Below are 23,701 nucleotides of genomic sequence, written 5' to 3' on the forward strand. Positions count from 1 at the left end.
ACTAGGGGGGGAACCTCTGGGTGAGTCTAAGATGGAAAAGGACCTGGGGGTACTGGTAGACAACAGGCTTGGCAGTGGCATGCAAAGCCAACAGAATACTGGTATGTATAAAAAAGGGGATTCACTCCAGAAATAAAGAGATTATTCTCCCGCTCTACAAGACTCTGGTCTGGCCACATCTGGAGTATGCTGTCCAGTTCTGGGCACCGGTCCTCAGGAAGGATGTGCTGGAACTGGAGAGAGACCAGAGAAGGGCAACAAAAATAATTAGGGGAATGGAGGACATCAGCTATGAGGAAAGACTACAAGCACTGAACTTATTCTCTCTGGAGAAGAGACGATTGAGGGGGGATATGATATCAATGAACAAATATTGTGCTGGCATAAGGAACAAACTTTTCAGAGAAAGGGAATACAATAAGACACGTGGCCACTCACTAAAACTAGAGGAAAAACGGTTTAACCTTAAAATACATAAGGGGTTCTTCACTGTCAGAGCAGTAAGGATGTGGAATTCGCTTCCACAAGCAGTGGTATCAGCAGGGAGCATCGATAGTTTCAAAAAACTTAGATGGGCACCTTAAAGACCACAACATACAGGGGTATACAATATACTAACATACACACACACATCATAGGTTGAACTGATGTCTTTTTTCAACCTCACAAACTATGTAACTATTAGGTCTGGAGACATGCTTGGCCAGGCCATCACCTTTACCCTCAGCTTCTTTAGCAAGGCAGTGGTCATCTTGAAAATGTGTTTGGAGTCGTTATCATGTTGGAATACTGCCCTGCGGCTCAGTCTCTGAAGGGAGGGAATCATGCTCTGCTTCAGTATGTCACAGTACATGTTGGCATTCATGGTTCCCTCAATGAACTGTAGCTCCCCAGTGCCGGCAGCACTCATACAGCCCCAGACCATGACATTCCCACCACCATGCTTGACTGTAGGCAAGACACACTTGTCTTTGTACTCCTCACCTGGTTGCCACCACACACGCTTGACACCATCTGAACCAAATAAGTTTATCTTGGTCTCATCAGATCACAGGACATAGTTCCAGTAATCCATGTCCTTAGTCTGCTTGTCTTCAGCAAACTGTTTGCAGGCTTTTTTGTGCATCATCTTTAGAAGAGGCTTCCTTCTGGGATGACAGCCATGCAGACTAATTTGATGCAGTGTGCGGCGTATGGTCTGAGCACTGACAGGCTGACCCCCCACCCCTTGCAGCAATGCTAGCAGCACTCGTATGTCTATTTCCCAAAGACAACCTCTGAATATGACGCTGAGCACGTGCACTCAACTCCTTTGGTCGACCATGGCAAGGCCTGTTCTGAGTGGATCCTGTCCTGTTAAACCACTGTATGGTCTTGGCCACCATGCTGCAGCTCAGTTTCAGGGTCTTGGCAATCTTCTTATAACCTAGGCCATCTTTATGTAGAGCATAAATTCTTTTTTTCAGATCCTCAGAGAGTTCTTTGCCATGAGGTATCATGTTGAACTTCCAGTGACCAGTATGAGAGAGTGAGAGTGATAACAACAAATTTAACACACCTGCTCCCCATTCACACCTGAGACCTTGTAACACTAACGAGTCACATTACACCAGGGAGGGAAAATGGCTAATTGGGCCCAATTTGCACATTTTCACCTAGGGTGTACTCACTTTTGTTGCCAGCGGTTTAGACATTATCGGCTGAGTTATTTTGAAGGGACAGCAAATTTACACTGTTATACAAGCTGTACACTCACTACTTTACATTGTAGCCAGGGCCGGACTGGGAATAAAATTCAGCCCTGGAAACAATTTCATACCAGCCCCATAGCATTATTATGCCGGCCCAACAGCATAACGTCATTATTTTCTTGTTCATAAAAGGGAAAACCATGCATTTAAAGCACATGTGAAGAGTGTATTATATATAGAGAAGACAGATATGAAAGCATATAGGGCTTTATATATATATATATATCAGCAAATTCCGGGTAAAAGTGCGGCCATGGTACAGGAGGTGGTCACAGGCTGTGCGGGCATGGTACAGGACATGTCAGAGGCTGCGGGCATGGTGCAGGAGATGCAGGGGCTGCGGACATGGTACAGGAGATGCAGGTGCTCTGGACATGGTACAGGAGATGCAGGTGCTCTGGACATGGTACAGGAAATGCAGGGGCTGCGGGCATGGTACAGGAAATGTCAGAGGCTGTGGACATGGTACAGGAGATGCAGTGTAATCTGTATGGCTGAATTTGCATCGCACAGACTTTCGCATGTGATTTGCAGTGCGAATCACATGCGACATCTGTCATTGCATATATGTGAACTGGCGCTTAGATAGGATTCTCCACTGGGAGATTTCCCCTCACCTCCTGTTCATGATCTCCCATCACTTTCAATCTATGACAATGGGGTATACAAACAAAAAACCTAAGGGGTGGAATCTAGGTCAGGTTGCTATCTATATAATTTTGGCAAGATTTTCCCTTCCTTTCCTGTCTCAGCGGTCACCAAGACTGGAAAAGACTGGCGATCTCTACAACAGAGTCACAGATAGCAATAAAAACTTTACAGGGGGTCTAATCTCTCACTACTCTATCCATACGTAAAGAAAACATTTTGGCCATACAAGTCTGCAGTGGAGATAAAAAATAAGTTTATAATCCTTTCAAGGAAAAGCAAACAGTTTGTTGGAGGCGGTTTTGTCTTTCCAGGTACAGGTTTGGTGCAGTGAATGAGCTGTTTCTCTATACGCATCTCTTGGGAATCCTCTGGCCTACAATGCTCTATGAAATATGCATGTCCGGACTGAAGTCTGCAAGGTGCTGGGCCCGGATCAGGTTCCCCAATCCTCCAGTCAGAAAAGAAAGGCGGCCCTCCTCCAACTGGCACAGCACGCTCGCTCGCTCGCATGGCTGCGCTGCCTGCATGAATTATGCAGTGGGGCCCATGGATTGCGGGGCAAGGCTTGCTGGGGACACAATGGGAGGAGATGACAGATCCAGCGGGCAGAGGGCACCCAGGGTTCAGCAGTCTCGGGCAACGAAAAGGCAGATCAGATAGCAGCACATATGTTTAGGGATAACCACCTGTCCGAATGAACATGGCGTTTGTCCGGGTCATCTTAGCAGGAACATGCCAAGCGCTTACTCTTGTAATGGCGTTTATAACCAATGTGTGCCATTGATGTAAATACATTGATGCACCAATACAATGTCTGATGTGTTATTAAATTACCCTCTTTTGTACTGCACTGCAGAATGCCAGTCTGACTAATTTATAAAGCACATTACAATGGTGATACAACACAACAATGACATCACTGATACAGGTGCCCGTGAAAGATGGCCTTGTGACAGATAAAGCTGAGCTCCAGATTACTGTTAAACATAACCCTGCAACAATTTCTCACCCTCACCATGCAAGGGTTAAATGCTTGCTTGGTCTACGGCAGACTTTCTCAACCTATTTACCAAGGAGGAACCCTGGAAATAATGTTCAGGTCCTAGAGAACCCCATTTGAATTTATATTTATAGGTCTTAGTACATTATGGTGATCAGTCATTTGTACATGGGTGGTCAGTAAGAAAGTAGCAAATATTAGCCGTCAACTCGGTAAACTCCAAAATAAGATTTTTTTTATTGGCTACATGTAGTAAACACAGTAAATACAGCTCACGCATTTCAGCCGTTGTGCCCTTACATATAGCATGAGTAAGAATGATGCTATGAGTAAGGCTACAACAGCCAAAATGTGTGAGCTGTTTTCACTGTGTTTTCTACATGTAGCCAATAAATAAAATTCCTATTTTGGAGTTTACTGTGTTGCTGGCTAATATTTGCTACTATCCAGATATATAGGGACTGCACATCCCAGGCAGCAGCACCAGTCTTCAGCCACAAATCTCCTAATCAAGGAGTAGAGCTTGGGTATAGTTTCCAGTGGTTTTCACAAGGAAAATGTGCCCTTACAATGGTGGCCATGAATGTAACAAACCCATACATTGGTGGCCAGTAAGGTAACAAACCCCTATATTGCTGGGCAGTAAGGTAAAAAAAAACCTATATTGGTGGCCAGTAAGGTAACAAACCCCTACACTAGTAGTCAGTAAGGTAACAAACCCCTGGTGGCCAGTAAGGTAAAAAAAAACCTGCACTAGTGGTTAGTAAAGTAACAAACCCCTATATTGGTAGCCAGTAAGGTAACAAACCTCTACATTGGTGGCCAGTAGGGTAACAAACCCCTACACTGGTGGTCAGTAAGGAAATGTACCCTTTCATTGGTCGCGTTAGCTGTATTCACTGTTTTTTTTCTACATGTAGCCAATAAAAACATTTTTTTTTGGAGTTTACTGTGTTGCCAGCTAATATTTGCTACTATCCAGGTGTACAGGGACAGCACATCCCAGCCAGGAGCACCGGTCTTCAGCCACAGATCTCCTTATCAAGGAGTAGAGCTTGGGTATTGTATCTAGTGATTTCCAGTAAGGAAATGTCCCCTTACATTGGTGGCCAGTAAGGTAACAAACCTCTACATTGGTGGCCAGTAAGGTAACAAACCTCTACATTGGTGGCCAGTAAGGTAAAAAAAAAACCTATATTGGTGGCCAGTATGGTAACAAACCCCTAAACTGGTGGTCAGTAAGGTAACAAACCCCTAAATTGGTGACCAGTAAGGTAACAAACCCCTAAACTGGTGGCCAGTAAGGTAACGTACCCCTACATTGTTGGCCAGTAAGGTAACAAACCCCGACATTGGTAGCCAATAAGGTAATAAACCCCCTACACTGGTAGCCAGTAAGGTAAAAACCCTACACTGGTGGCCTGTAAGAAAATGTACCCTTTTATTGGTCACGTTACCTGTATTCTTCAGCCACAGATCTCCTAGTCAAGGCGTAGAGCTTAGCTATAGTAACCAGTGATTTTCAGTAAGGAAATTTCCAACTAAATTGGTGGCCAGTAAGGTAACAAACACCTACATTAGTGGCCAGTAAGGTAACAAACCCCTACATTGGTGGCCAGTAGGGTAACAAACCCCTACACTGGTGGACAGTAAGGTAACAAACCCTTACATTGGTGGCCAATAAGGTAACAAACCCTTACATTGGTGACCAGTAAGGAAACGAACCCCTACATTGGTGGTCAGTAAGGAAATTTACCCTTTACAGACAGATAAGAACATCATTGGTATCAGTAACATACCTGAAAAGATGAGTGGAAAGGATCTACTGGTCCTACGCAGATGGCCCTGCCAAGTGAGGGTAGTGCTAAAACTATGCAAGCACCATCAGGGTGAAGATTAGTCCACCACTGCTCTTTCCTCAAGGAACCCCTAGCCAACTGTGGACATAAAGTCCAGAGTAATTACGCACCAAAATGCTTATTTTTTTTTTAATGCCAGATTTTGGCAGAAAGATCCTGCATTGATAGGGCTATTTTAATTTATCTCTAATGCAGTTAGACTACATAAACAGTAATAAATGTGGATGGCTTTTAATATTTTTTTTATATTGTACGATTGTGCTGCATCTACAATGCCCTGTGCTCGCAGCATGTTGGAGATCCGGACTGCTGCTCTATAACTATGGGCAAAACAAGAATAGAAGACATACTATATATGATGCAGTGTGCCAATAGCATGAATACAGCAGTTTTTGTTTTCCCGAGTCCTCCCTGTAATATAGTTTTATTACCTGTTGATTCTTCTAATAAATCCGTTTTATTTTCCACTGCCTGTAACAGACCAAACTTTCCAATAAAAGTGACATAATGCTGCCAAGGGTTCCTTATTTGATTCCACTGGAATCAGCTAAAAATAGTTGTCAGTTTGTTTGGAAAATAACTGTCACTTATTGTGGTGTGTTAGTTTTGTGAACGGAGCCTCTGTTCTCTGTCCTTCCTGTTGAGCGGCAGGTCATGTTTAGACTCCCCAGTTCCTTAACAGCCACAAAGCTGTGTCTTGCCCCCCCCCCCCCCTCTAGAATATTATGCCGAATGTCCAAAACTCTCCTACACACTGTAATAAGATACCGGCATTTCAGGAAACCGATCAGTTAAACTGACTACATAAAACAACATACGGAAGTGTCCTCTTTCAAAATGACAGATGTTTATTAAAAGAAACAATTTAAATGTAACGGAACCCAGCTGATTTATCTTCATTCTAATTCCTGCTACTGCAAGATACAGAGAATACCAGTGCCTGTGATGGATCATTCACAAGGCAACCCAGGCAGGAGCCGGAGGTCTGGTGGATGTTCAAGGTGCCCAGCTACAACCTTCATACTCCTACAGAATACCAGGAGGATAGTGCAATTGGTCAAAGCTGTGCACCTACCTGACATGTTACAAAGAAGGAAGGGCTTGCAGGAAGCTTGGGGTTTGATGGGGCAATGCCAGTACTGACACTGCAAACAGGGCACCTTCTCTGTGCCTACTGCTATCTTTACCAATGTTAAAGAATGGGATGGTGTAGGAGCCAAAGCTGCTACCTTGCCTAGGGACGCATTCTGTCTTAAACCTAGATAAGGCAGTACAGCCGGCCCTCCTGTACTGGGCCCAGGCTCCATCAGTTAAAAAGGGGGGGTCCAGGCACCTGCTAGTCAAGGAGTAGAGCTTAGGTATCGTATCTAGTGATTTTCAGTAAGGAAATTTCCCCTAAATTGGTGGCCAGTAAGGTAACAAACACCTGCACCTGCTAAGCACCGATTCTCATCTGTCTCCCACTGCAGCCCTGTCAGCTTCTCCTCCTCTTCCTCCCTAGGGCTGCACCGCAAGGGGATTGGTTCTAGCGCATGCGCCCCTTTCATCTGCCGTCAGGGCCCCCCTGTGTGCCCCTTCCCCCTGCAGCCCTGCCAGCTTCTCCTCCTCTTCCTCCCTAGGGCTGCACTGCAAGGGGATTGGTTCTAGCGCATGCGCCCCTTTCATCTGCCGTCAGGGCCCCCCTGTGTGCCCCTTCCCCCTGCAGCCCTGCCAGCTTCTCCTCCTCTTCCTCCCTAGGGCTGCACTGCAAGGGGATTGGTTCAAGCGCATGCGCCCCTTCCATCTTCCGCCCGGGTCCACCTGTGTGCCCTTTTCCCCTGCAGCACTGCCAGCTTCCATCCTCTCCTGCTGGAAGCTGCTGCTGGCACACAGGGGGATGTCATTTATTGGCTCCTTCCTTTCCTGAATGAACACAGTGAGCGATCAGTACCAATCACTCCTGTGTCCGTTTATCACTGAAGCATAGTATACCGTGTTTACTATACTTTAGTTTGTAAATGAGTAGGAAGCCTCAGAGCGCCTCCAATTCATTCATCTGTGTAGCTGAGGCTGTAGAGAAAGGAATGATAAATCTATGTCCTCAATCACTTTTGGCCGAGGGGCGGGGGCATGTCTGGTAAGCTGTATGGGGCCCCTTGATTTCGAACAGCAGCCCTGACTGCCGGAACAAATTTTGCACACGATAAAAAAATAATTTTAAGCCTGCAGATTAGGTAAAACCCCCAAACAATATATATTTCCTGAAAGCAGAGACCCTGGAGCATACGTTTCATCTATTTCTAACTTTTTATGGCATACAAGGTTGTCCTTCCAGATCTCTGAGGAAGCAATTGGGGCACTTGTGACAAATACACACATTCCCGGCTGCTTTAATAAAACCCCCCTGCTACTGCTGACATATGACATTCATTGGTGGCAGAGAAATTGTTAAGTATATGTCAAGACAAACTGAAAACAAAAGTACATCTCTGCAATACGTGAATATTTCACTATGTTTTATCAGTTTAAAGATGCTTTAAGCAGAGCTGGATTTTCCAGTAGGCCAACTAGGCTATGGCCTAAGGTGATATAGATGGCAGGGACTGTGCTTTCAACTGAAATTGACAGTGGCAAGAGTAGGCATTGGGGGTTATTTACTAAAGGCAAATCCACTGTGCACTACAAGGGCACTTCAAGCGCACTTGGAGGTGCAGTCGCTGTAGATCTGAGGGGGACATGCAAGGAAAATAAAAAACAGCATTTTTGCATGCACATGATTGGATGGTAGAAATCAGCAGAATTTCCCCTCATTTCCGATCTTCCCCTCAAATCTACAGCGACTGCACTTCCAAGTGCACTTGCAGTGCACAGTGCATTTGCCTTTAGTAAATCAACCCCATAGTGTGTGTTTAATTTTTTTTTTGTGTGTGTTAGTGTATATGTTTTTAGTGTGTGTTTTTGTGTTAATGTGTATGTGTTTAGTGTGTGTTTTTGTGTTAGTGTGTATGTGTTTAATGTATGTTTGTGTGTGTGTGTGTATTAGTGTATATGTGTTTAGTGTGTGTTTTTGTGCTAGTGTGTATGTGTTTAATGTATGTTTGTGTGTGTGTGTGTGTGTGTGTGTGTGTTAGTGTATATGTGTTTAGTGTGTGTTAGTGTATATATGTTTAGTGTGTATGTGTTTAATGTATGTGTGTGTGTTAGTGTATATGTGTTTAGTGTGTGTTAGTGTGTATGTGTTTAATGTATGTGTGTGTGTGTTAATGTATATGTGTTTAGTGTGTGTTTTTGTGTGTATGTGTTTGATGTATGTATGTTAGTGTATATGTGTTTAGTGTGTATGTGTTTATTGTATGTGTGTGTGTGTGTGTGTGTCAGTGTATATGTGTTTAGTGTGTATGTGTTTAATGTATGTGTGTGTGTTAGTGTATGTGTGTGTTAGTGTGTATGTGTTTAATGTATGTGTGTGTGTGTGTGTCAGTGTATATGTGTTTAGTGTGTGTTTTTGTGTTAGTGTGTATGTGTTTAATGTATGTGTGTGTATTAGTGTATATGTGTTTAGTGTGTGTTAGTGTATATGTGTTTAGTGTGTGTTAGTGTGTATGTGTTTAATGTATGTGTGTGTGTGTGTGTGTGTGTGTTAGTGTATATGTGTTTAGTGTGTGTTTTTGTGTGTTAGAACCATGCCACAGTAGTGATTCTGTTGCTGATGAGCAACAAGATCACTATGCAGATCAGTAAACACTCATGTGACACTCCCCAACTGTCAAGATGAGCGAGCCGGAGTATTCTGTATGTCACTTAAAGGCAATGACTCACTTGTGAGGCCAGCTAGGAAGTTGGGCATGGAATCAGGTGAGTGATCCTGTCAGTGCCCAGTTGTTGCCAGAGACAGGATCACCAGTGTGACATCAGTTGTAGTGTGTGTGTTAGTTACCCAGCTTGCAAGTACAAAAAAATGACCGTTGAGCTGTCAGAAATGCTTTCGGCTTTTAAAGTCCTGTTGTGGGCTGACAACATACAGCATTTTTGTGAGCTACGTGGTGTCAGCCCTGTTCAGTTTTGTCTTGCTTAAAGGGATAGTTCACCTTTACCACTGCCTATGCAGAATAAGGGCATCTGTAGATAAAAACACGCTGTGCAGCTCTGACTAAAGTTAAATAATGCCCTTCTAAAGGTGTAGGCCATTTACATACCTTATGAAGCCTGACTGGAATACTCCCAGGACGTTGCTAAGTGAGGCCTAGTCATCACTGCTCACCTCCTCCATCACAGGAGTGAGCTCTCAAATGCTGACTTTAGAGCTACCATATCAGGGGAGAGAATGAGCATGTGAGGGGATTTGAATCAGAGAAAGAGCTTACTCCTGTAATGGAGGAGGTGAGCTGTAATGACTAGGCCTCAGTTAGCAACTTCCTGGGAGTATTCCAGTCAGGCTTCATAAGGTATGTAAATGGCCTACACCTATAGCAAGGGAATTATTCATCTTTAGTCAGAGCTGCTCAGTTTGCTTTTATCTACAAACATCCCTTATCTGCATAGGCAGGTTTTTGTAAAGGAGAATTATCCTTTAACTACCCTTCCATTTCCACCATGTAAAGACTTACTATTCCGTATTGAGAAATGAGAGGGCTAATTACCGCCTCTGAGATAACACAGGAATTGAGCACTGGTCACAGGACAGCTCTGTATTTCTGACATGATTAAGGGGTATTCTTTGTACTTAAAGAGGAAGTAAAGCTTCCTCTGTAACTTTTACCTATAGGTAAGCCTATGATAAGACTTACCTATAGGTACTGTAACTATCTCCTAAACATGCATCGTTTAGGAGATATTTACATTGCATGCAGCCAGCGACATCACTGGTGCATGCTCTCTGAAGAAACAGCCGCCCGTGCCATTCCTTCAGAGCCCTGTGCCATGAACGGCGGCTCCTGTGCGCATGAGCGGAAGTGACATCATCGTGGCTCCAGCGAATCAGATGGCCGGAGGACGTGAACCCGGAGGGAAGACGGGTTAACATGTCGTTCGTGTAAGTGTTGTGTGGGCGGTACTGTGGTGGCTTCGTTTTAATGTATTTCACAATGAGCTAGTATGGGACGCTCTTTACCTTTCAGGTTTTTATTTTTACATTTTTTTTTTTGTGAGGTTTACAACCTCTTTACCAAAACACTTTCAAAGGTATATTTAACAGATCCAAAGGGAACAAATTGTGGGGTTTCCATACACTTTAATTCATCTGTGGATTGTGTGTTTTATTGCAATTTGTGTACTTAGGGGAATATTCCATACTTCCTGTCTCATCACAGGGACAGGAACTGAGAGTAAATCTCCCATTCAATCCAAAAAACTTGACTTCAGCCAAAAGTTTGTGAACAGAACACCAAGCCAAGGAGAAGGAAGACACACGTGTTCCAGTGACAACTGTCTAATGGGGGATATTCCTCACTTCCTGCTGTGTCTACAGGACAGGAAGTGAAAAGAAATCCTAAGCATTGAGACATGACTAGCAAAAAAAAAAAAAACTTGACAGGCTTTACTAGGGATCGACCAATTATCGGCAAAGCCGATATATCGAGGGCCGATCTGCACTTTCCCCGATATATCAGAATTGCCCCCGGAGGTTACCGATATTGCCAATATTTCGGGAAAGTGCTTGTACCGGAGTGATGTCTGCAGCTAGAGGCATCACCCCGGTACCAGCGTCCATAGCCGACGGTCGGCTGTCATTACAAGGAGCAGGAGGGGATGTCCCCCTCCTCCCGCCGCCTTCCGCGGCTCGCCCAGGGCAACCAGCCTGCATGGCCGCCGAAAACCCAAACAAAGCTGCATTCAGCTCTGATCGGGTCTCCATGCAAAAACCCGGAAGTGATGTCATGAGTGACATCACTTCCGGGTACTGTCTGGCGCCAGATTAAAAAAAATGACAGCATTCAAAACAACCAAACTTGGCGTTTTGAATGCTTTTAAGTGCAGAGGAGGTGTTTGGGGTCTTTTAGACCCTCAGATCCCTCCACAAAACTACCTGTCCAAAAAAAAAAATGTTTTAAATGTACAAAAATATCGGCCAATAGCGATATGCATTGGCCAAAATATCGGTATCGGCCACGAAAAACCGATATCGATCGATCACTAGGTTTTACCCATTCCCTACTCCGTCTGAAACTAAAAAAATATTGGCTTTAGAGATGTTTTAATGTATAAGAAGAAACGGTAAGCATGTAAACGTGTATAAGTCATATGAGAAGCCATACCTCGACCAGACGGTCCTGCGGTCTCAGCCCAGCTTTGGCTGCTGGGGATCCGGGGTCCACAGAACGGATAAACTGGCCTGGCCGGGATTTTTCACTGTGCAGGTTGAATCCGTAGCCATTGGGCCCTTTCTTTAAATTACACAGACGGGGACACCTCTCCTTCACCTGTCCGTTTATGTCCTGTAAAGAGACAAAGCAACGCACGTTTATTTTGTGGTTTTCTGACATTTGTCCATCAGCCGGTGTTCCGTGAGAATTACCTACCCGTGAGAAAAACCTACCCCTCGTCACTTCCGGTACTCCGCACTGTATGTAATGCAGCGGGTACATTAAAACAGCTGTGCTGAAATACAAGTGATCTCCGCTCCTGTCCCGGTCACTTCCCTGCTCTCAGATAGTAAATATAAAAGCGGCGGCGGCTGTATGAATACATAAATCACTGAGCCGAAAGCCGCTTTTATAGTTACTTGCCGAGAGCAGGGAAGTGACCGGGACAGGTGCGGGGATGACTCGTATGTCAGCACAGCTGTTTTAGGTAAGTGCCGCGTCGGTAGGTTTTTTTCACGGTACACCGTGATCGTTTTATACTAGTGCGCATGCGCACTAGTAAGCTCCTCTGTTCTGCCATTAGGTATCCGGGGCTCTGAGCATGCGCACTGCTGCGCTGCTCAGATGCTTCTGGCCGGAAGTGACGAGGGGTAGGTAATTCTCACAGGGTAGGTAACTCTCACGGAACACCGGCACTAAGACAAACTGAATGGAAAGTAGCTTACAAATTCCATTATGTAAATATGACACCAGCAATGACAAACACATTATTTCAGGTTTCCAGTGTGTGACAGATCTAAAGATAATTCATCCAGGAGCGGTCATGCTTTCTGTTCTGTGGAGTCATTTTTGATCTTTTGAAAACCAAAGCTTTATTTAATACCATGCCCAAACAGTACTTATATGTGCAGATGCTAAGCGACCAATCGTGAATAAGCATCGAGCAGTCTATCTAGATTAGAGGGACCCTTGTACATGCATTTAATGTATTGTAGGCATGTTATTTACCTGTAAAAGCCTCACTTGTGTAGACATATAAAAGGAGTGAGACTTCTACTGGGGGCCACCATCTTGGATGTGATGTCACAGCCCCAGCAGAGTAAGTGTCGCTCTATAGCAGTGTTTCTCACTCATCGTTTTCTCTGTCAAGCCACCCCTTAAATATTATGGACAATATTAAAGCACCCTTTAAAAATTATAAACAGACTAAAGGCACCCCATTCTAATATGAAAAAACAATTCTAATAGTGTTTCATAATGAAGCAACATGCACAACGCCAAGTAGGACCCCCAACGTTAGAGGTGATTTACTCTTCCAAAGCAAATACACTTTTGCAAACTGGTACTGACTAGTATTCCAATGTTTCTCTTCTCCCTCAGCTTTTATCCATCACTCAGCTAATGTGACCCCAACACTGATGGAGAGGAGCAGGGGAGGGTTAAACAAGGATGTTATGCAGGCGACTGACATCCTCCTTATTAACCACATGCCGGCCAGCCGCCTATATACGGTGGCAGGTAGGCAGATTTCCACAAATTTCCTGTATGGCGGTTCACGGGAGCAATCCTGGGGGCACGAGCCTGCCCCCATTCGCCACAGGGAAAGCTAATGCACTGGGCCTGCGGCCGGACTTGCTGCCGGGCACCATCGATCGCTCCCTGGGAGAGAGAACAGCGGTCTGCTGATGTAAACACAGCAGATCGTTGTTCTCTCAGTAACCAACACAGGGCTCCTGTATTTCTCCTATTAAGAAACACAGGTCCCTGTGTGGATTCCGCAAGCCCATCCCTCTCACAGTTAGAAAACAGGTTCACATTTAACCCTTTGATCACCCCTGGTGTTAACCCCTTCCCTGCCAGTGTCATTAGTACAGTAACAGTGCATATTGTTAGCACTGATTACTGTAGTAATGTCACTGACCCCCCTCCAAAAGTGTCAAAAAGGTCAGTTAGGTGTACGATCTGTCTGCCGCAATGTCCCAGTCCCGCTAAAAATCGCTGATCGCCGCAGATAGCGGAGGTATTGGGTAAAGCAGAGAGGTATGAAGCACTGCATGCAGTACAGAGGTATGAGACACTGAGGATGATTTACTAAAACTGAAGAGTGCAAAATCTGGTGCAGCTCTGCATGGTAGCCAATCAGCTTCTAACTTCAGCTTGTTCAATTAGAGTAAAAGAGAGGGATGAGGCACTGCATGTAATAGAGAGGGATAAGACACTGTGTGTAATAGAGAGGGATAAGACACTGTGTGTAATAGAGAGGGATGAGGCACTGTGTGTAATAGAGAGGGATGAGGCACTGTGTGTAATAGAGAGGGATGAGGCACTGTGTGTAATAGAGAGGGATGAGGCACTGTGTGTAATAGAGAGGGATGAGGCACTGTGTGTAATAGCGAGGGATGAGGCACTGTGTGTAATAGAGAGGGATAAGGCACTGTGTGTAATAGAGAGGGATGAGGCACTGTGTGTAATAGAGAGGGATGAGGCACTGTGTGTAATAGAGAGGGATAAGGCACTGTGTGTAATAGAGAGGGATGAGGCACTGTGTGTAATAGAGAGGGATGAGGCACTGTGTGTAATAGAGAGGGATGAGGCACTGTGTGTAATAGAGAGGGATGAGGCACTGTGTGTAATAGAGAGGGATGAGGCACTGTGTGTAATAGCGAGGGATGAGTCACTGTGTGTAATAGAGAGGGATGAGGCACTGTGTGTAATAGAGGGATAAGACACTGTGTGTAATAGAGAGGGATGAGGCACTGTGTATAATAGAGAGGGATGAGGCACTGTGTGTAATAGAGAGGGATGAGGCACTGTGTGTAATAGAGAGGGATAAGACACTGTGTGTAATAGAGAGGGATGAGGCACTGTGTGTAATAGAGAGGGATAAGACACTGTGTGTAATAGAGAGGGATGAGGCACTGTGTGTAATAGAGAGGGATGAGACACTGTGTGTAATAGAGAGGGATGAGGCACTGTGTGTAATAGAGAGGGATGAGGCACTGTGTGTAATAGAGAGAGATGAGGCACTGTGTGTAATAGAGAGGGATGAGGCACTGTGTGTAATAGATAGGGATAAGACACTGTGTGTAATAGAGAAGGATGGGGCACTGTGTGTAATAGAGAGGGATGAGGCACTGTGTGTAATACAGAAGGATGGGGCACTGTGTGTAATAGAGAGAGATGAGGCACTGTGTGTAATAGAGAGGGATGAGGCACTGTGTGTAATAGATAGGGATAAGACACTGTGTGTAATAGAGAAGGATGGGGCACTGTGTGTAATAGAGAGGGATGAGGCACTGTGTGTAATACAGAAGGATGGGGCACTGTGTGTAATAGAGAGGGATGAGGCACTGTGTGTAATAGAGAGGGATAAGACACTGTGTGTAATAGAGAGGGATGGGGCACTGTGTGTAATAGAGAGGGATAAGACACTGTGTGTAATAGAGAGGGATGAGACACTGTGTGTAATAGAGAGGGATGAGACACTGTGTGTAATAGAGAGGGATAAGACACTGTGTGTAATAGAGAGGGATGAGGCACTGTGTGTAATAGAGAGGGATGAGGCACTCTGTGTAATAGAGAGGGATGAGGCACTGTGTGTAATAGAGAGGGATGAGGCACTGTGTGTAATAGATAGGGATAAGACACTGTGTGTAATAGAGAAGGATGGGGCACTGTGTGTAATAGAGAGGGATGAGGCACTGTGTGTAATACAGAAGGATGGGGCACTGTGTGTAATAGAGAGGGATGAGGCACTGTGTGTAATAGAGAGGGATAAGACACTGTGTGTAATAGAGAGGGATAAGACACTGTGTGTAATAGAGAGGGATGAGACACTGTGTGTAATAGAGAGGGATGAGACACTGTGTGTAATAGAGAGGGATGAGACACTGTGTGTAATAGAGAGGGATGAGGCACTGTGTGTAATAGAGAGGGATGAGGCACTGTGTGTAATAGAGAGGGGTGAGGCACTGTGTGTAATAGAGAGGGATGAGACACTGTGTGTAATAGAGAGGGATGAGACACTGTGTGTAATAGAGAGGGATAAGACACTGTGTGTAATAGAGAGGGATGAGGCACTGTGTGTAATAGAGAGGGATGAGGCACTCTGTGTAATAGAGAGGGATGAGGCACTGTGTGTAATAGAGAGGGATGAGGCACTGTGTGTAATAGATAGGGATAAGACACTGTGTGTAATAGAGAAGGATGGGGCACTGTGTGTAATAGAGAGGGATGAGGCACTGTGTGTAATACAGAAGGATGGGGCACTGTGTGTAATAGAGAGGGATGAGGCACTGTGTGTAATAGAGAGGGATAAGACACTGTGTGTAATAGAGAGGGATAAGACACTGTGTGTAATAGAGAGGGATGAGACACTGTGTGTAATAGAGAGGGATGAGACACTGTGTGTAATAGAGAGGGATGAGACACTGTGTGTAATAGAGAGGGATGAGGCACTGTGTGTAATAGAGAGGGATGAGGCACTGTGTGTAATAGAGAGGGGTGAGGCACTGTGTGTAATAGAGAGGGATGAGGCACTGTGTGTAATAGAGAGGGATGAGGCACTGTGTGTAATAGAGAGGGATGAGGCACTGTGTGTAATAGAGAGGGATGAGGCACTGTGTGTAATAGAGAGAGATGAGGCACTGTGTGTAATAGAGAGGGATGAGGCACTGTGTGTAATAGAGAGGGATGAGGCACTGTGTGTAATAGAGAGGGGTGAGGCACTGTGTGTAATAGAGAGGGATGAGGCACTGTGTGTAATAGAGAGGGATGAGACACTGTGTGTAATAGAGAGGGATGAGGCACTGTGTGTAATAGAGAGGGATGAGGCACTGTGTGTAATAGAGAGAGATGAGGCACTGTGTGTAATAGAGAGGGATGAGGCACTGTGTGTAATAGATAGGGATAAGACACTGTGTGTAATAGAGAAGGATGGGGCACTGTGTGTAATAGAGAGGGATGAGGCACTGTGTGTAATACAGAAGGATGGGGCACTGTGTGTAATAGGGAGGGATGAGACACTGTGTGTAATAGAGAGGGATGAGACACTGTGTGTAATAGAGAGGGATGAGGCACTGTGTGTAATAGAGAGGGATGAGGCACTGTGTGTAATAGAGAGGGATGAGGCACTGTGTGTAATAGAGAGGGATGAGGCACTGTGTGTAACAGAGAGGGATGAGGCACTGTGTGTAATAGAGAGGGATGGGGCACTGTGTGTAATAGAGAGGGATGAGGCACTGTGTGTAATAGAGAGGGATGAGGCACTGTGTGTAATAGAGAGGGATGAGGCACTGTGTGTAATAGCGAGGGATGAGGCACTGTGTGTAATAGAGGGATAAGACACTGTGTGTAATAGAGGGATAAGACACTGTGTGTAATAGAGAGGGATGAGGCACTGTGTGTAATAGAGAGGGATAAGACACTGTGTGTAATAGAGAGGGATGAGGCACTGTGTGTAATAGAGAGGGATAAGACACTGTGTGTAATAGAGAGGGATGAGGCACTGTGTGTAATAGAGAGGGATGAAGCACTGTGTGTAATAGAGAGGGATGAGGCACTGTGTGTAATAGATAGGGATAAGACACTGTGTGTAATAGAGAAGGATGGGGCACTGTGTGTAATAGAGAGGGATGAGGCACTGTGTGTAATACAGAAGGATGGGGCACTGTGTGTAATAGAGAGGGATGAGGCACTGTGTGTAATAGAGAGGGATAAGACAATGTGTGTAATAGAGAGGGATGGGGCACTGTGTGTAATAGAGAGGGATAAGACACTGTGTGTAATAGAGAGGGATGAGACACTGTGTGTAATAGAGAGGGATGAGACACTGTGTGTAATAGAGAGGGATGAGGCACTGTGTGTAATAGAGAGGGATGAGGCACTGTGTGTAATAGAGAGGGATGAGGCACTGTGTGTAATAGAGAGGGATGAGGCACTGTGTGTAATAGAGAGGGATGAGGCACTGTGTGTAATAGAGAGGGATGAGGCACTGTGTGTAATAGAGAGGGATGAGGCACTGTGTGTAATAGCGAGGGATGAGGCATTGTGTGTAATAGAGAGGGATGAGGCACTGTGTGTAATAGAGAGGGATGAGGCACTGTGTGTAATAGAGAGGGATGAGGCACTGTGTGTAATAGAGAGGGATAAGGCACTGTGTGTAATAGAGAGGGATGAGGCACTGTGTGTAATAGAGAGGGATGAGGCACTGTGTGTAATAGAGAGGGATGAGGCACTGTGTGTAATAGAGAGGGATGAGGCACTGTGTGTAATAGAGAGGGATGAGGCACTGTGTGTAATAGAGAGGGATGAGTCACTGTGTGTAATAGAGAGGGATGAGGCACTGTGTGTAATAGAGGGATAAGACACTGTGTGTAATAGAGAGGGATGAGGCACTGTGTATAATAGAGAGGGATGAGGCACTGTGTGTAATAGAGAGGGATGAGGCACTGTGTGTAATAGAGAGGGATAAGACACTGTGTGTAATAGAGAGGGATGAGGCACTGTGTGTAATAGAGAGGGATAAGACACTGTGTGTAATAGAGAGGGATGAGGCACTGTGTGTAATAGAGAGGGATGAGGCACTGTGTGTAATAGAGAGGGATGAGGCACTGTGTGTAATAGAGAGGGATGAGGCACTGTGTGTAATAGAGAGGGATAAGACACTGTGTGTAATAGAGAAGGATGGGGCACTGTGTGTAATAGAGAGGGATGAGGCACTGTGTGTAATACAGAAGGATGGGGCACTGTGTGTAATAGAGAGGGATGAGGCACTGTGTGTAATAGAGAGGGATAAGACACTGTGTGTAATAGAGAGGGATGGGGCACTGTGTGTAATAGAGAGGGATAAGACACTGTGTGTAATAGAGAGGGATGAGACACTGTGTGTAATAGAGAGGGATGAGACACTGTGTGTAATAGAGAGGGATGAGGCACTGTGTGTAATAGAGAGGGATGAGGCACTGTGTGTAATAGAGAGGGGTGAGGCACTGTGTGTAATAGAGAGGGATAAGGCACTGTGTGTAATAGCGAGGGATGAGGCACTGTGTGTAATAGAGAGGGATGAGGCACTGTGTGTAATAGAGGGATAAGACACTGTGTGTAATAGAGAGGGATGAGGCACTGTGTGTAATAGAGAGGGATGAGGCACTGTGTGTAATAGAGAGGGATGAGGCACTGTGTGTAATAGAGAGGGATGAGGCACTGTGTGTAATAGAGAGGGATGAGGCACTGTGTGTAATAGATAGGGATAAGACACTGTGTGTAATAGAGAAGGGATGAGGCACTGTGTGTAATAGAGGGATAAGACACTGTGTGTAATAGAGAGGGATGGGGCACTGTGTGTAATAGAGAGGGATGAGGCACTGTGTGTAATACAGAAGGATGGGGCACTGTGTGTAATAGAGAGGGATGAGGCACTGTGTGTAATAGAGAGGGATAAGACACTGTGTGTAATAGAGAGGGATGGGGCACTGTGTGTAATAGAGAGGGATAAGACACTGTGTGTAATAGAGAGGGATGAGACACTGTGTGTAATAGAGAGGGATGAGACACTGTGTGTAATAGAGAGGGATGAGACACTGTGTGTAATAGAGAGGGATGAGGCACTGTGTGTAATAGAGAGGGATGAGGCACTGTGTGTAATAGAGAGAGATGAGGCACTGTGTGTAATAGAGAGGGATGAGGCACTGTGTGTAATAGAGAGAGATGAGGCACTGTGTGTAATAGAGAGGGATGAGGCACTGTGTGTAATAGATAGGGATAAGACACTGTGTGTAATAGAGAAGGATGGGGCACTGTGTGTAATAGAGAGGGATGAGGCACTGTGTGTAATACAGAAGGATGGGGCACTGTGTGTAATAGAGAGGGATGAGGCACTGTGTGTAATAGAGAGGGATAAGACACTGTGTGTAATAGAGAGGGATGGGGCACTGTGTGTAATAGAGAGGGATAAGACACTGTGTGTAATAGAGAAGGATGGGGCACTGTGTGTAATAGAGAGGGATGAGGCACTGTGTGTAATAGAGAGGGATGAGGCACTGTGTGTAATAGAGAGGGATGAGGCACTGTGTGTAATAGAGAGGGATGAGGCACTGTGTGTAATAGAGAGGGATGAGGCACTGTGTGTAATAGAGAGGGATGAGGCACTGTGTGTAATAGAGAGGGATGAGGCACTGTGTGTAATAGAGAGGGATGAGGCACTGTGTGTAATAGAGAGGGATAAGACACTGTGTGTAATAGAGAGGGATGGGGCACTGTGTGTAATAGAGAGGGATAAGACACTGTGTGTAATAGAGAAGGATGGGGCACTGTGTGTAATAGAGAGGGATGAGGCACTGTGTGTAATAGAGAGGGATGAGGCACTGTGTGTAATAGAGAGGGATGAGGCACTGTGTGTAATAGAGAGGGATGAGGCACTGTGTGAGGCGTATTCCCATGTCTGGTGAGCACTGTCTTATGTCAGTGGGTTGCTGCAGTCTTTCTGTGTGGCATGAAAGTGCCATGGAGGAGAAAGTACTCACAAAAGCCGACCCCCAAAATAAATTGAATGATCGGATAAATGAGATCTGGTGAGTTTTCCCTTCCACCACACAGTACAATGTTCTACTCCTTTGCAGAATACACAATAATTGGGTCATCTTACGGAAACCATTAACAAATAAATCAAAGCGGATCTCCTTTTATTTTGGCCTTCATTGCTTTGTATATTTTTGTTTTGTCTCACAAGGATTCCTTTCAGCCGAGCGCTGGCACTGACATTCATAATTGCATGGCAATCACTTACAATTACCCCAATTTCTTTTCAATTTTAAACATTAACCTCTGACTAAGAACCATTCATGGTGGCACAACTTCATCAAACAGAGAAATAGAACGCTGTGTTGATGTGGGGACGCGGAGGGGGTCTGCAGGCCTCATAGTTAATGGGCTGGATCACTGAGAGGTTCAATTGCATCTAATAGGCAAACCAATTAAAGGGACATTCGGGTCTAAATTGAAAATAACAATTGAGTTTTGGACAGAGCGGGATAGGACTTCTGTCAGTGACCCCATCAGAATGATTTCCCCTGACTTTGTGCAGGTTTAGGAGATATTATTTTTACCTACAGGTAAGTCTTATTATAGACTTAGCTGTAGGTAAAAATCACAAAGCGGGCTTTACTACTGCTTTAAAGGGTAACTCCACTTTTGTGGGGAAAAAAATAGCAAATAAAAAAACAACAACAATATTGCGTATACAATTGCGACACAAATCATATTGTAATTGAATGTTATTAAAAATGACCTTTCCTTTTCAATCTGTAACTGTTGTATTTTCTGAAAATGCAATACAATATGGCTACCTGAAGATGATCTGTACCCAGAATGTATACTGACCACACCCCAGAAACATCATTTCCTGCTTGTGTGATTGGCTCACCAATTTTCCCAGAAGACTGCACTAAGATACGAGTCAGATTTCTGGCATCCCCTGCAACAAAAATGTCATTTTTGGTGAGATACTCCCAATAGGAACACGTCTAAAGGGATGCAGGCTCAGCAGATTTCCTCATTAGAGCTCTGCAGCTGCCACAGCTGACAGATAATGATGAGACCACTCACATTTGACCCACTCAGCACAGAGGCACAGGGGAACAAACAGTGATTTCTTCAGAATAATAAAAGGTAGGAATCTGCAACAAAGTTTGTTAAAATCCAGAGATCACCCAGAGGGGAATGTTTTTTTTTCTCAACAAAAGTGGAGTTAGCCTCGGTTTCCACTAGTGCGGCTACGAAGTCGTGCTACTTCTAGCACGACTTCGTAGCAAAAGTAAACCGCGGCTTCAGTTAGACTTGTCCCTCATATATAGAGGGAAGTCGCGCTCAAAAGTAGTACACGATTTACTTTTGAGGTCGCGGCAACTGAAGCCGCGGCAGTGGAAACGGTCCCCATTGAAAACAATGAGTTTTGACTTGCTGTGCGACTTGACATGTGTCAAGTCGCACCGCAAGTCGCACTAGTGGAAACCGAGCCTTACACTTTAAGTTCTGCTTTAAAAAGGTGCCACGGTCACTTTAAGGGCCTAATTACACCTCTGCACTGTGCATGCCACTAGCACCCCCAACACACCTACAGAGTACATCTGCACTAAAGCACACCACAGCATACCACAATTGTAAAAAAATATATATGTATAAAAAGACACAGAGCAGTTCCACAACGCAGAATAAAATGAGTTGCCGCACATGTGCCACTGCAGCTCACGCTGATGTGAATGAGCACTAAATTCCATTTTTTTTTTAGACTCCCTTAGGGCTCTTTCACACGGGCGATCCGATCAGATCAGCCTGTCAGTTTTTTAGGCGGATCTAATCGGATCCTCCATGCAGCTCTATGGGGCAGTGGGTATCAGCGGAGACACCTCCGCTGACACCCGCTGCCATCCGCATCCGATCCTGTCCGTGAAATCTGGACGGATGGAAACCCTATTTTTCCATCCGTTCAGTAATCGGATCGGATCTGATTAGAGCGGACAGGCGGTCCGCTCTCCTCCGATCCCCCATAGAGGGCAGCGGGGGCTGAGACACCTCCCTCTCCGCTCTGCAAGCGGAGACGGAGCTGTCACCCGCCGGCTCAGCGGGGATCGCGGATCGATCCCCGCTGAGCAACACGGATCCGCCTACAGAGGCGGACCGTGTGAAAGAGCCCTTAATTAAAGCGGAGTTCCACCCTAAAAACTAGCTTTGCACCGTCCGCTAGCTTAGATGAACCTGAAAAAGAATTGGATAATTCATTTTTTTTTTTTGTTTCACTTACCTTGATTTTAATGAAAATATACTTACCTTCCCTCCTCTTCCTCCTTCTGCGGCCGCGGCACGCAACGTCACTTCCTCCTTGCATTGACTCCTGGGAGATGAGCGTCATTAATCCCAGGAGTCAATGCGCCTGCACCGGCCCCGCTTGTCAATTCCTCCTTGCATTGACTCCTGGGAGATGAGCGTCATTAATCCCAGGAGTCAATGCGCCTGCACCGGTGTCGCTCGTCACTTCTGGTGCAGGCGCGTCATTCCCTGCTGAACAGTTTCTGGGCATGCGCAGAAGCTGTTCAGGGATGACGCGCCTGCACCGGAAGTGACGAGCAGGGCCAGTGCAGGGCATTCTGGGACTCCGACGTCACCAAAGAGGACACAAAGAGGGACGCATTTTCAAGGTAAGTATTTCTTCTAAAAAGTAAGTGAACCCTGGGACAGTTCAGAGGCTATCGTTGCTGAAATGCACTAGCCCTGACTTTCCGGGGGGTATTTTTAGCTTAAAATTTTTTTTTAGCCCGGAACTCCGCTATAAGTTTAGGTTTAATTATAATTCTTGAAAAAATTGACCTTTGTGGTTAAAAAAAAAAAAAAAAAATGTTGAAAGGGTTTTGTAGCACATTTTGTATCATTATTATCCCTCTGATCCTGTATTTGTACAGAAGACAATATACACAATAGACGTCCATACAACAAATGCCAAACCTCTTTGACTAGCAGATCCCCATAAGAGTTTTATTATTCGGCCTCTAAGCCCAGCCTTGTGTATGGGATGAGGATAGTCGTCATTGCTGCACACTGCTTCACGCTGGCACCTGTCCAGGACCTTGTGTGCCAATCAAACGCTGCTTTGCATTTCAAATAGTCACCTTTGCATGATCAACACAACCCAAGCAATGCAATATAGGACTGCGAGCTGATAAACAACCGATTCCCGTGAAACTTTCACATCGCTTTAACCGTTTCCCCATCCTACAAGCCATTACCTGCTTCACTTTTTGTTTAAAGCAGAACTATACTCAAAGAGTAACTTACTGCCAAATTCCCGGCAGGTATTTAAAAATACTCTAGTGAGTGTACTTATGTCTTTATTTAAAATAAATCATTAAAGTATAGAATGCTAATTACTAAAATCGATTTTATGTATGTATTTCAAAGTCTACAGCTTTCATTACCCTCTTCCTGCCAGCCCTTTAATTTGAGCACTACCCTGGCTTCCCAGTCATGTGGTCTTTGGGATTAGTTGTCATATTGGTCATGTGATGAGAAGCCCATCCCACCAGCACCTGACTGTAACAGATTGGGGGTGTGCAACTAAGCATGCTCCCTGTGTTAAAGCTGTGCGGCCACATACTGTACATGCATATG

General features: G+C 45.1%; 1 protein-coding gene across 1 annotated transcript in view; it reads right to left on the reverse strand.

Annotated features, from left to right (window-relative positions):
- NHERF2 (NHERF family PDZ scaffold protein 2) overlaps positions 1 to 23,701 on the reverse strand; it is a 199,570-nt gene that overhangs the window by 18,742 nt on the left and 157,127 nt on the right. The window contains exon 3 of the mRNA XM_082260628.1: positions 11,495 to 11,674. Within this exon, the coding sequence (XP_082116754.1) occupies positions 11,495 to 11,674 (180 nt within the window). The remainder of the gene's footprint in view (positions 1 to 11,494; positions 11,675 to 23,701) is intronic.

The sequence above is a fragment of the Pelophylax lessonae genome, assembly GCF_965119305.1.
Source record: "Pelophylax lessonae genome assembly, chromosome: 6".
Classification (NCBI taxonomy): domain Eukaryota; kingdom Metazoa; phylum Chordata; class Amphibia; order Anura; family Ranidae; genus Pelophylax; species Pelophylax lessonae.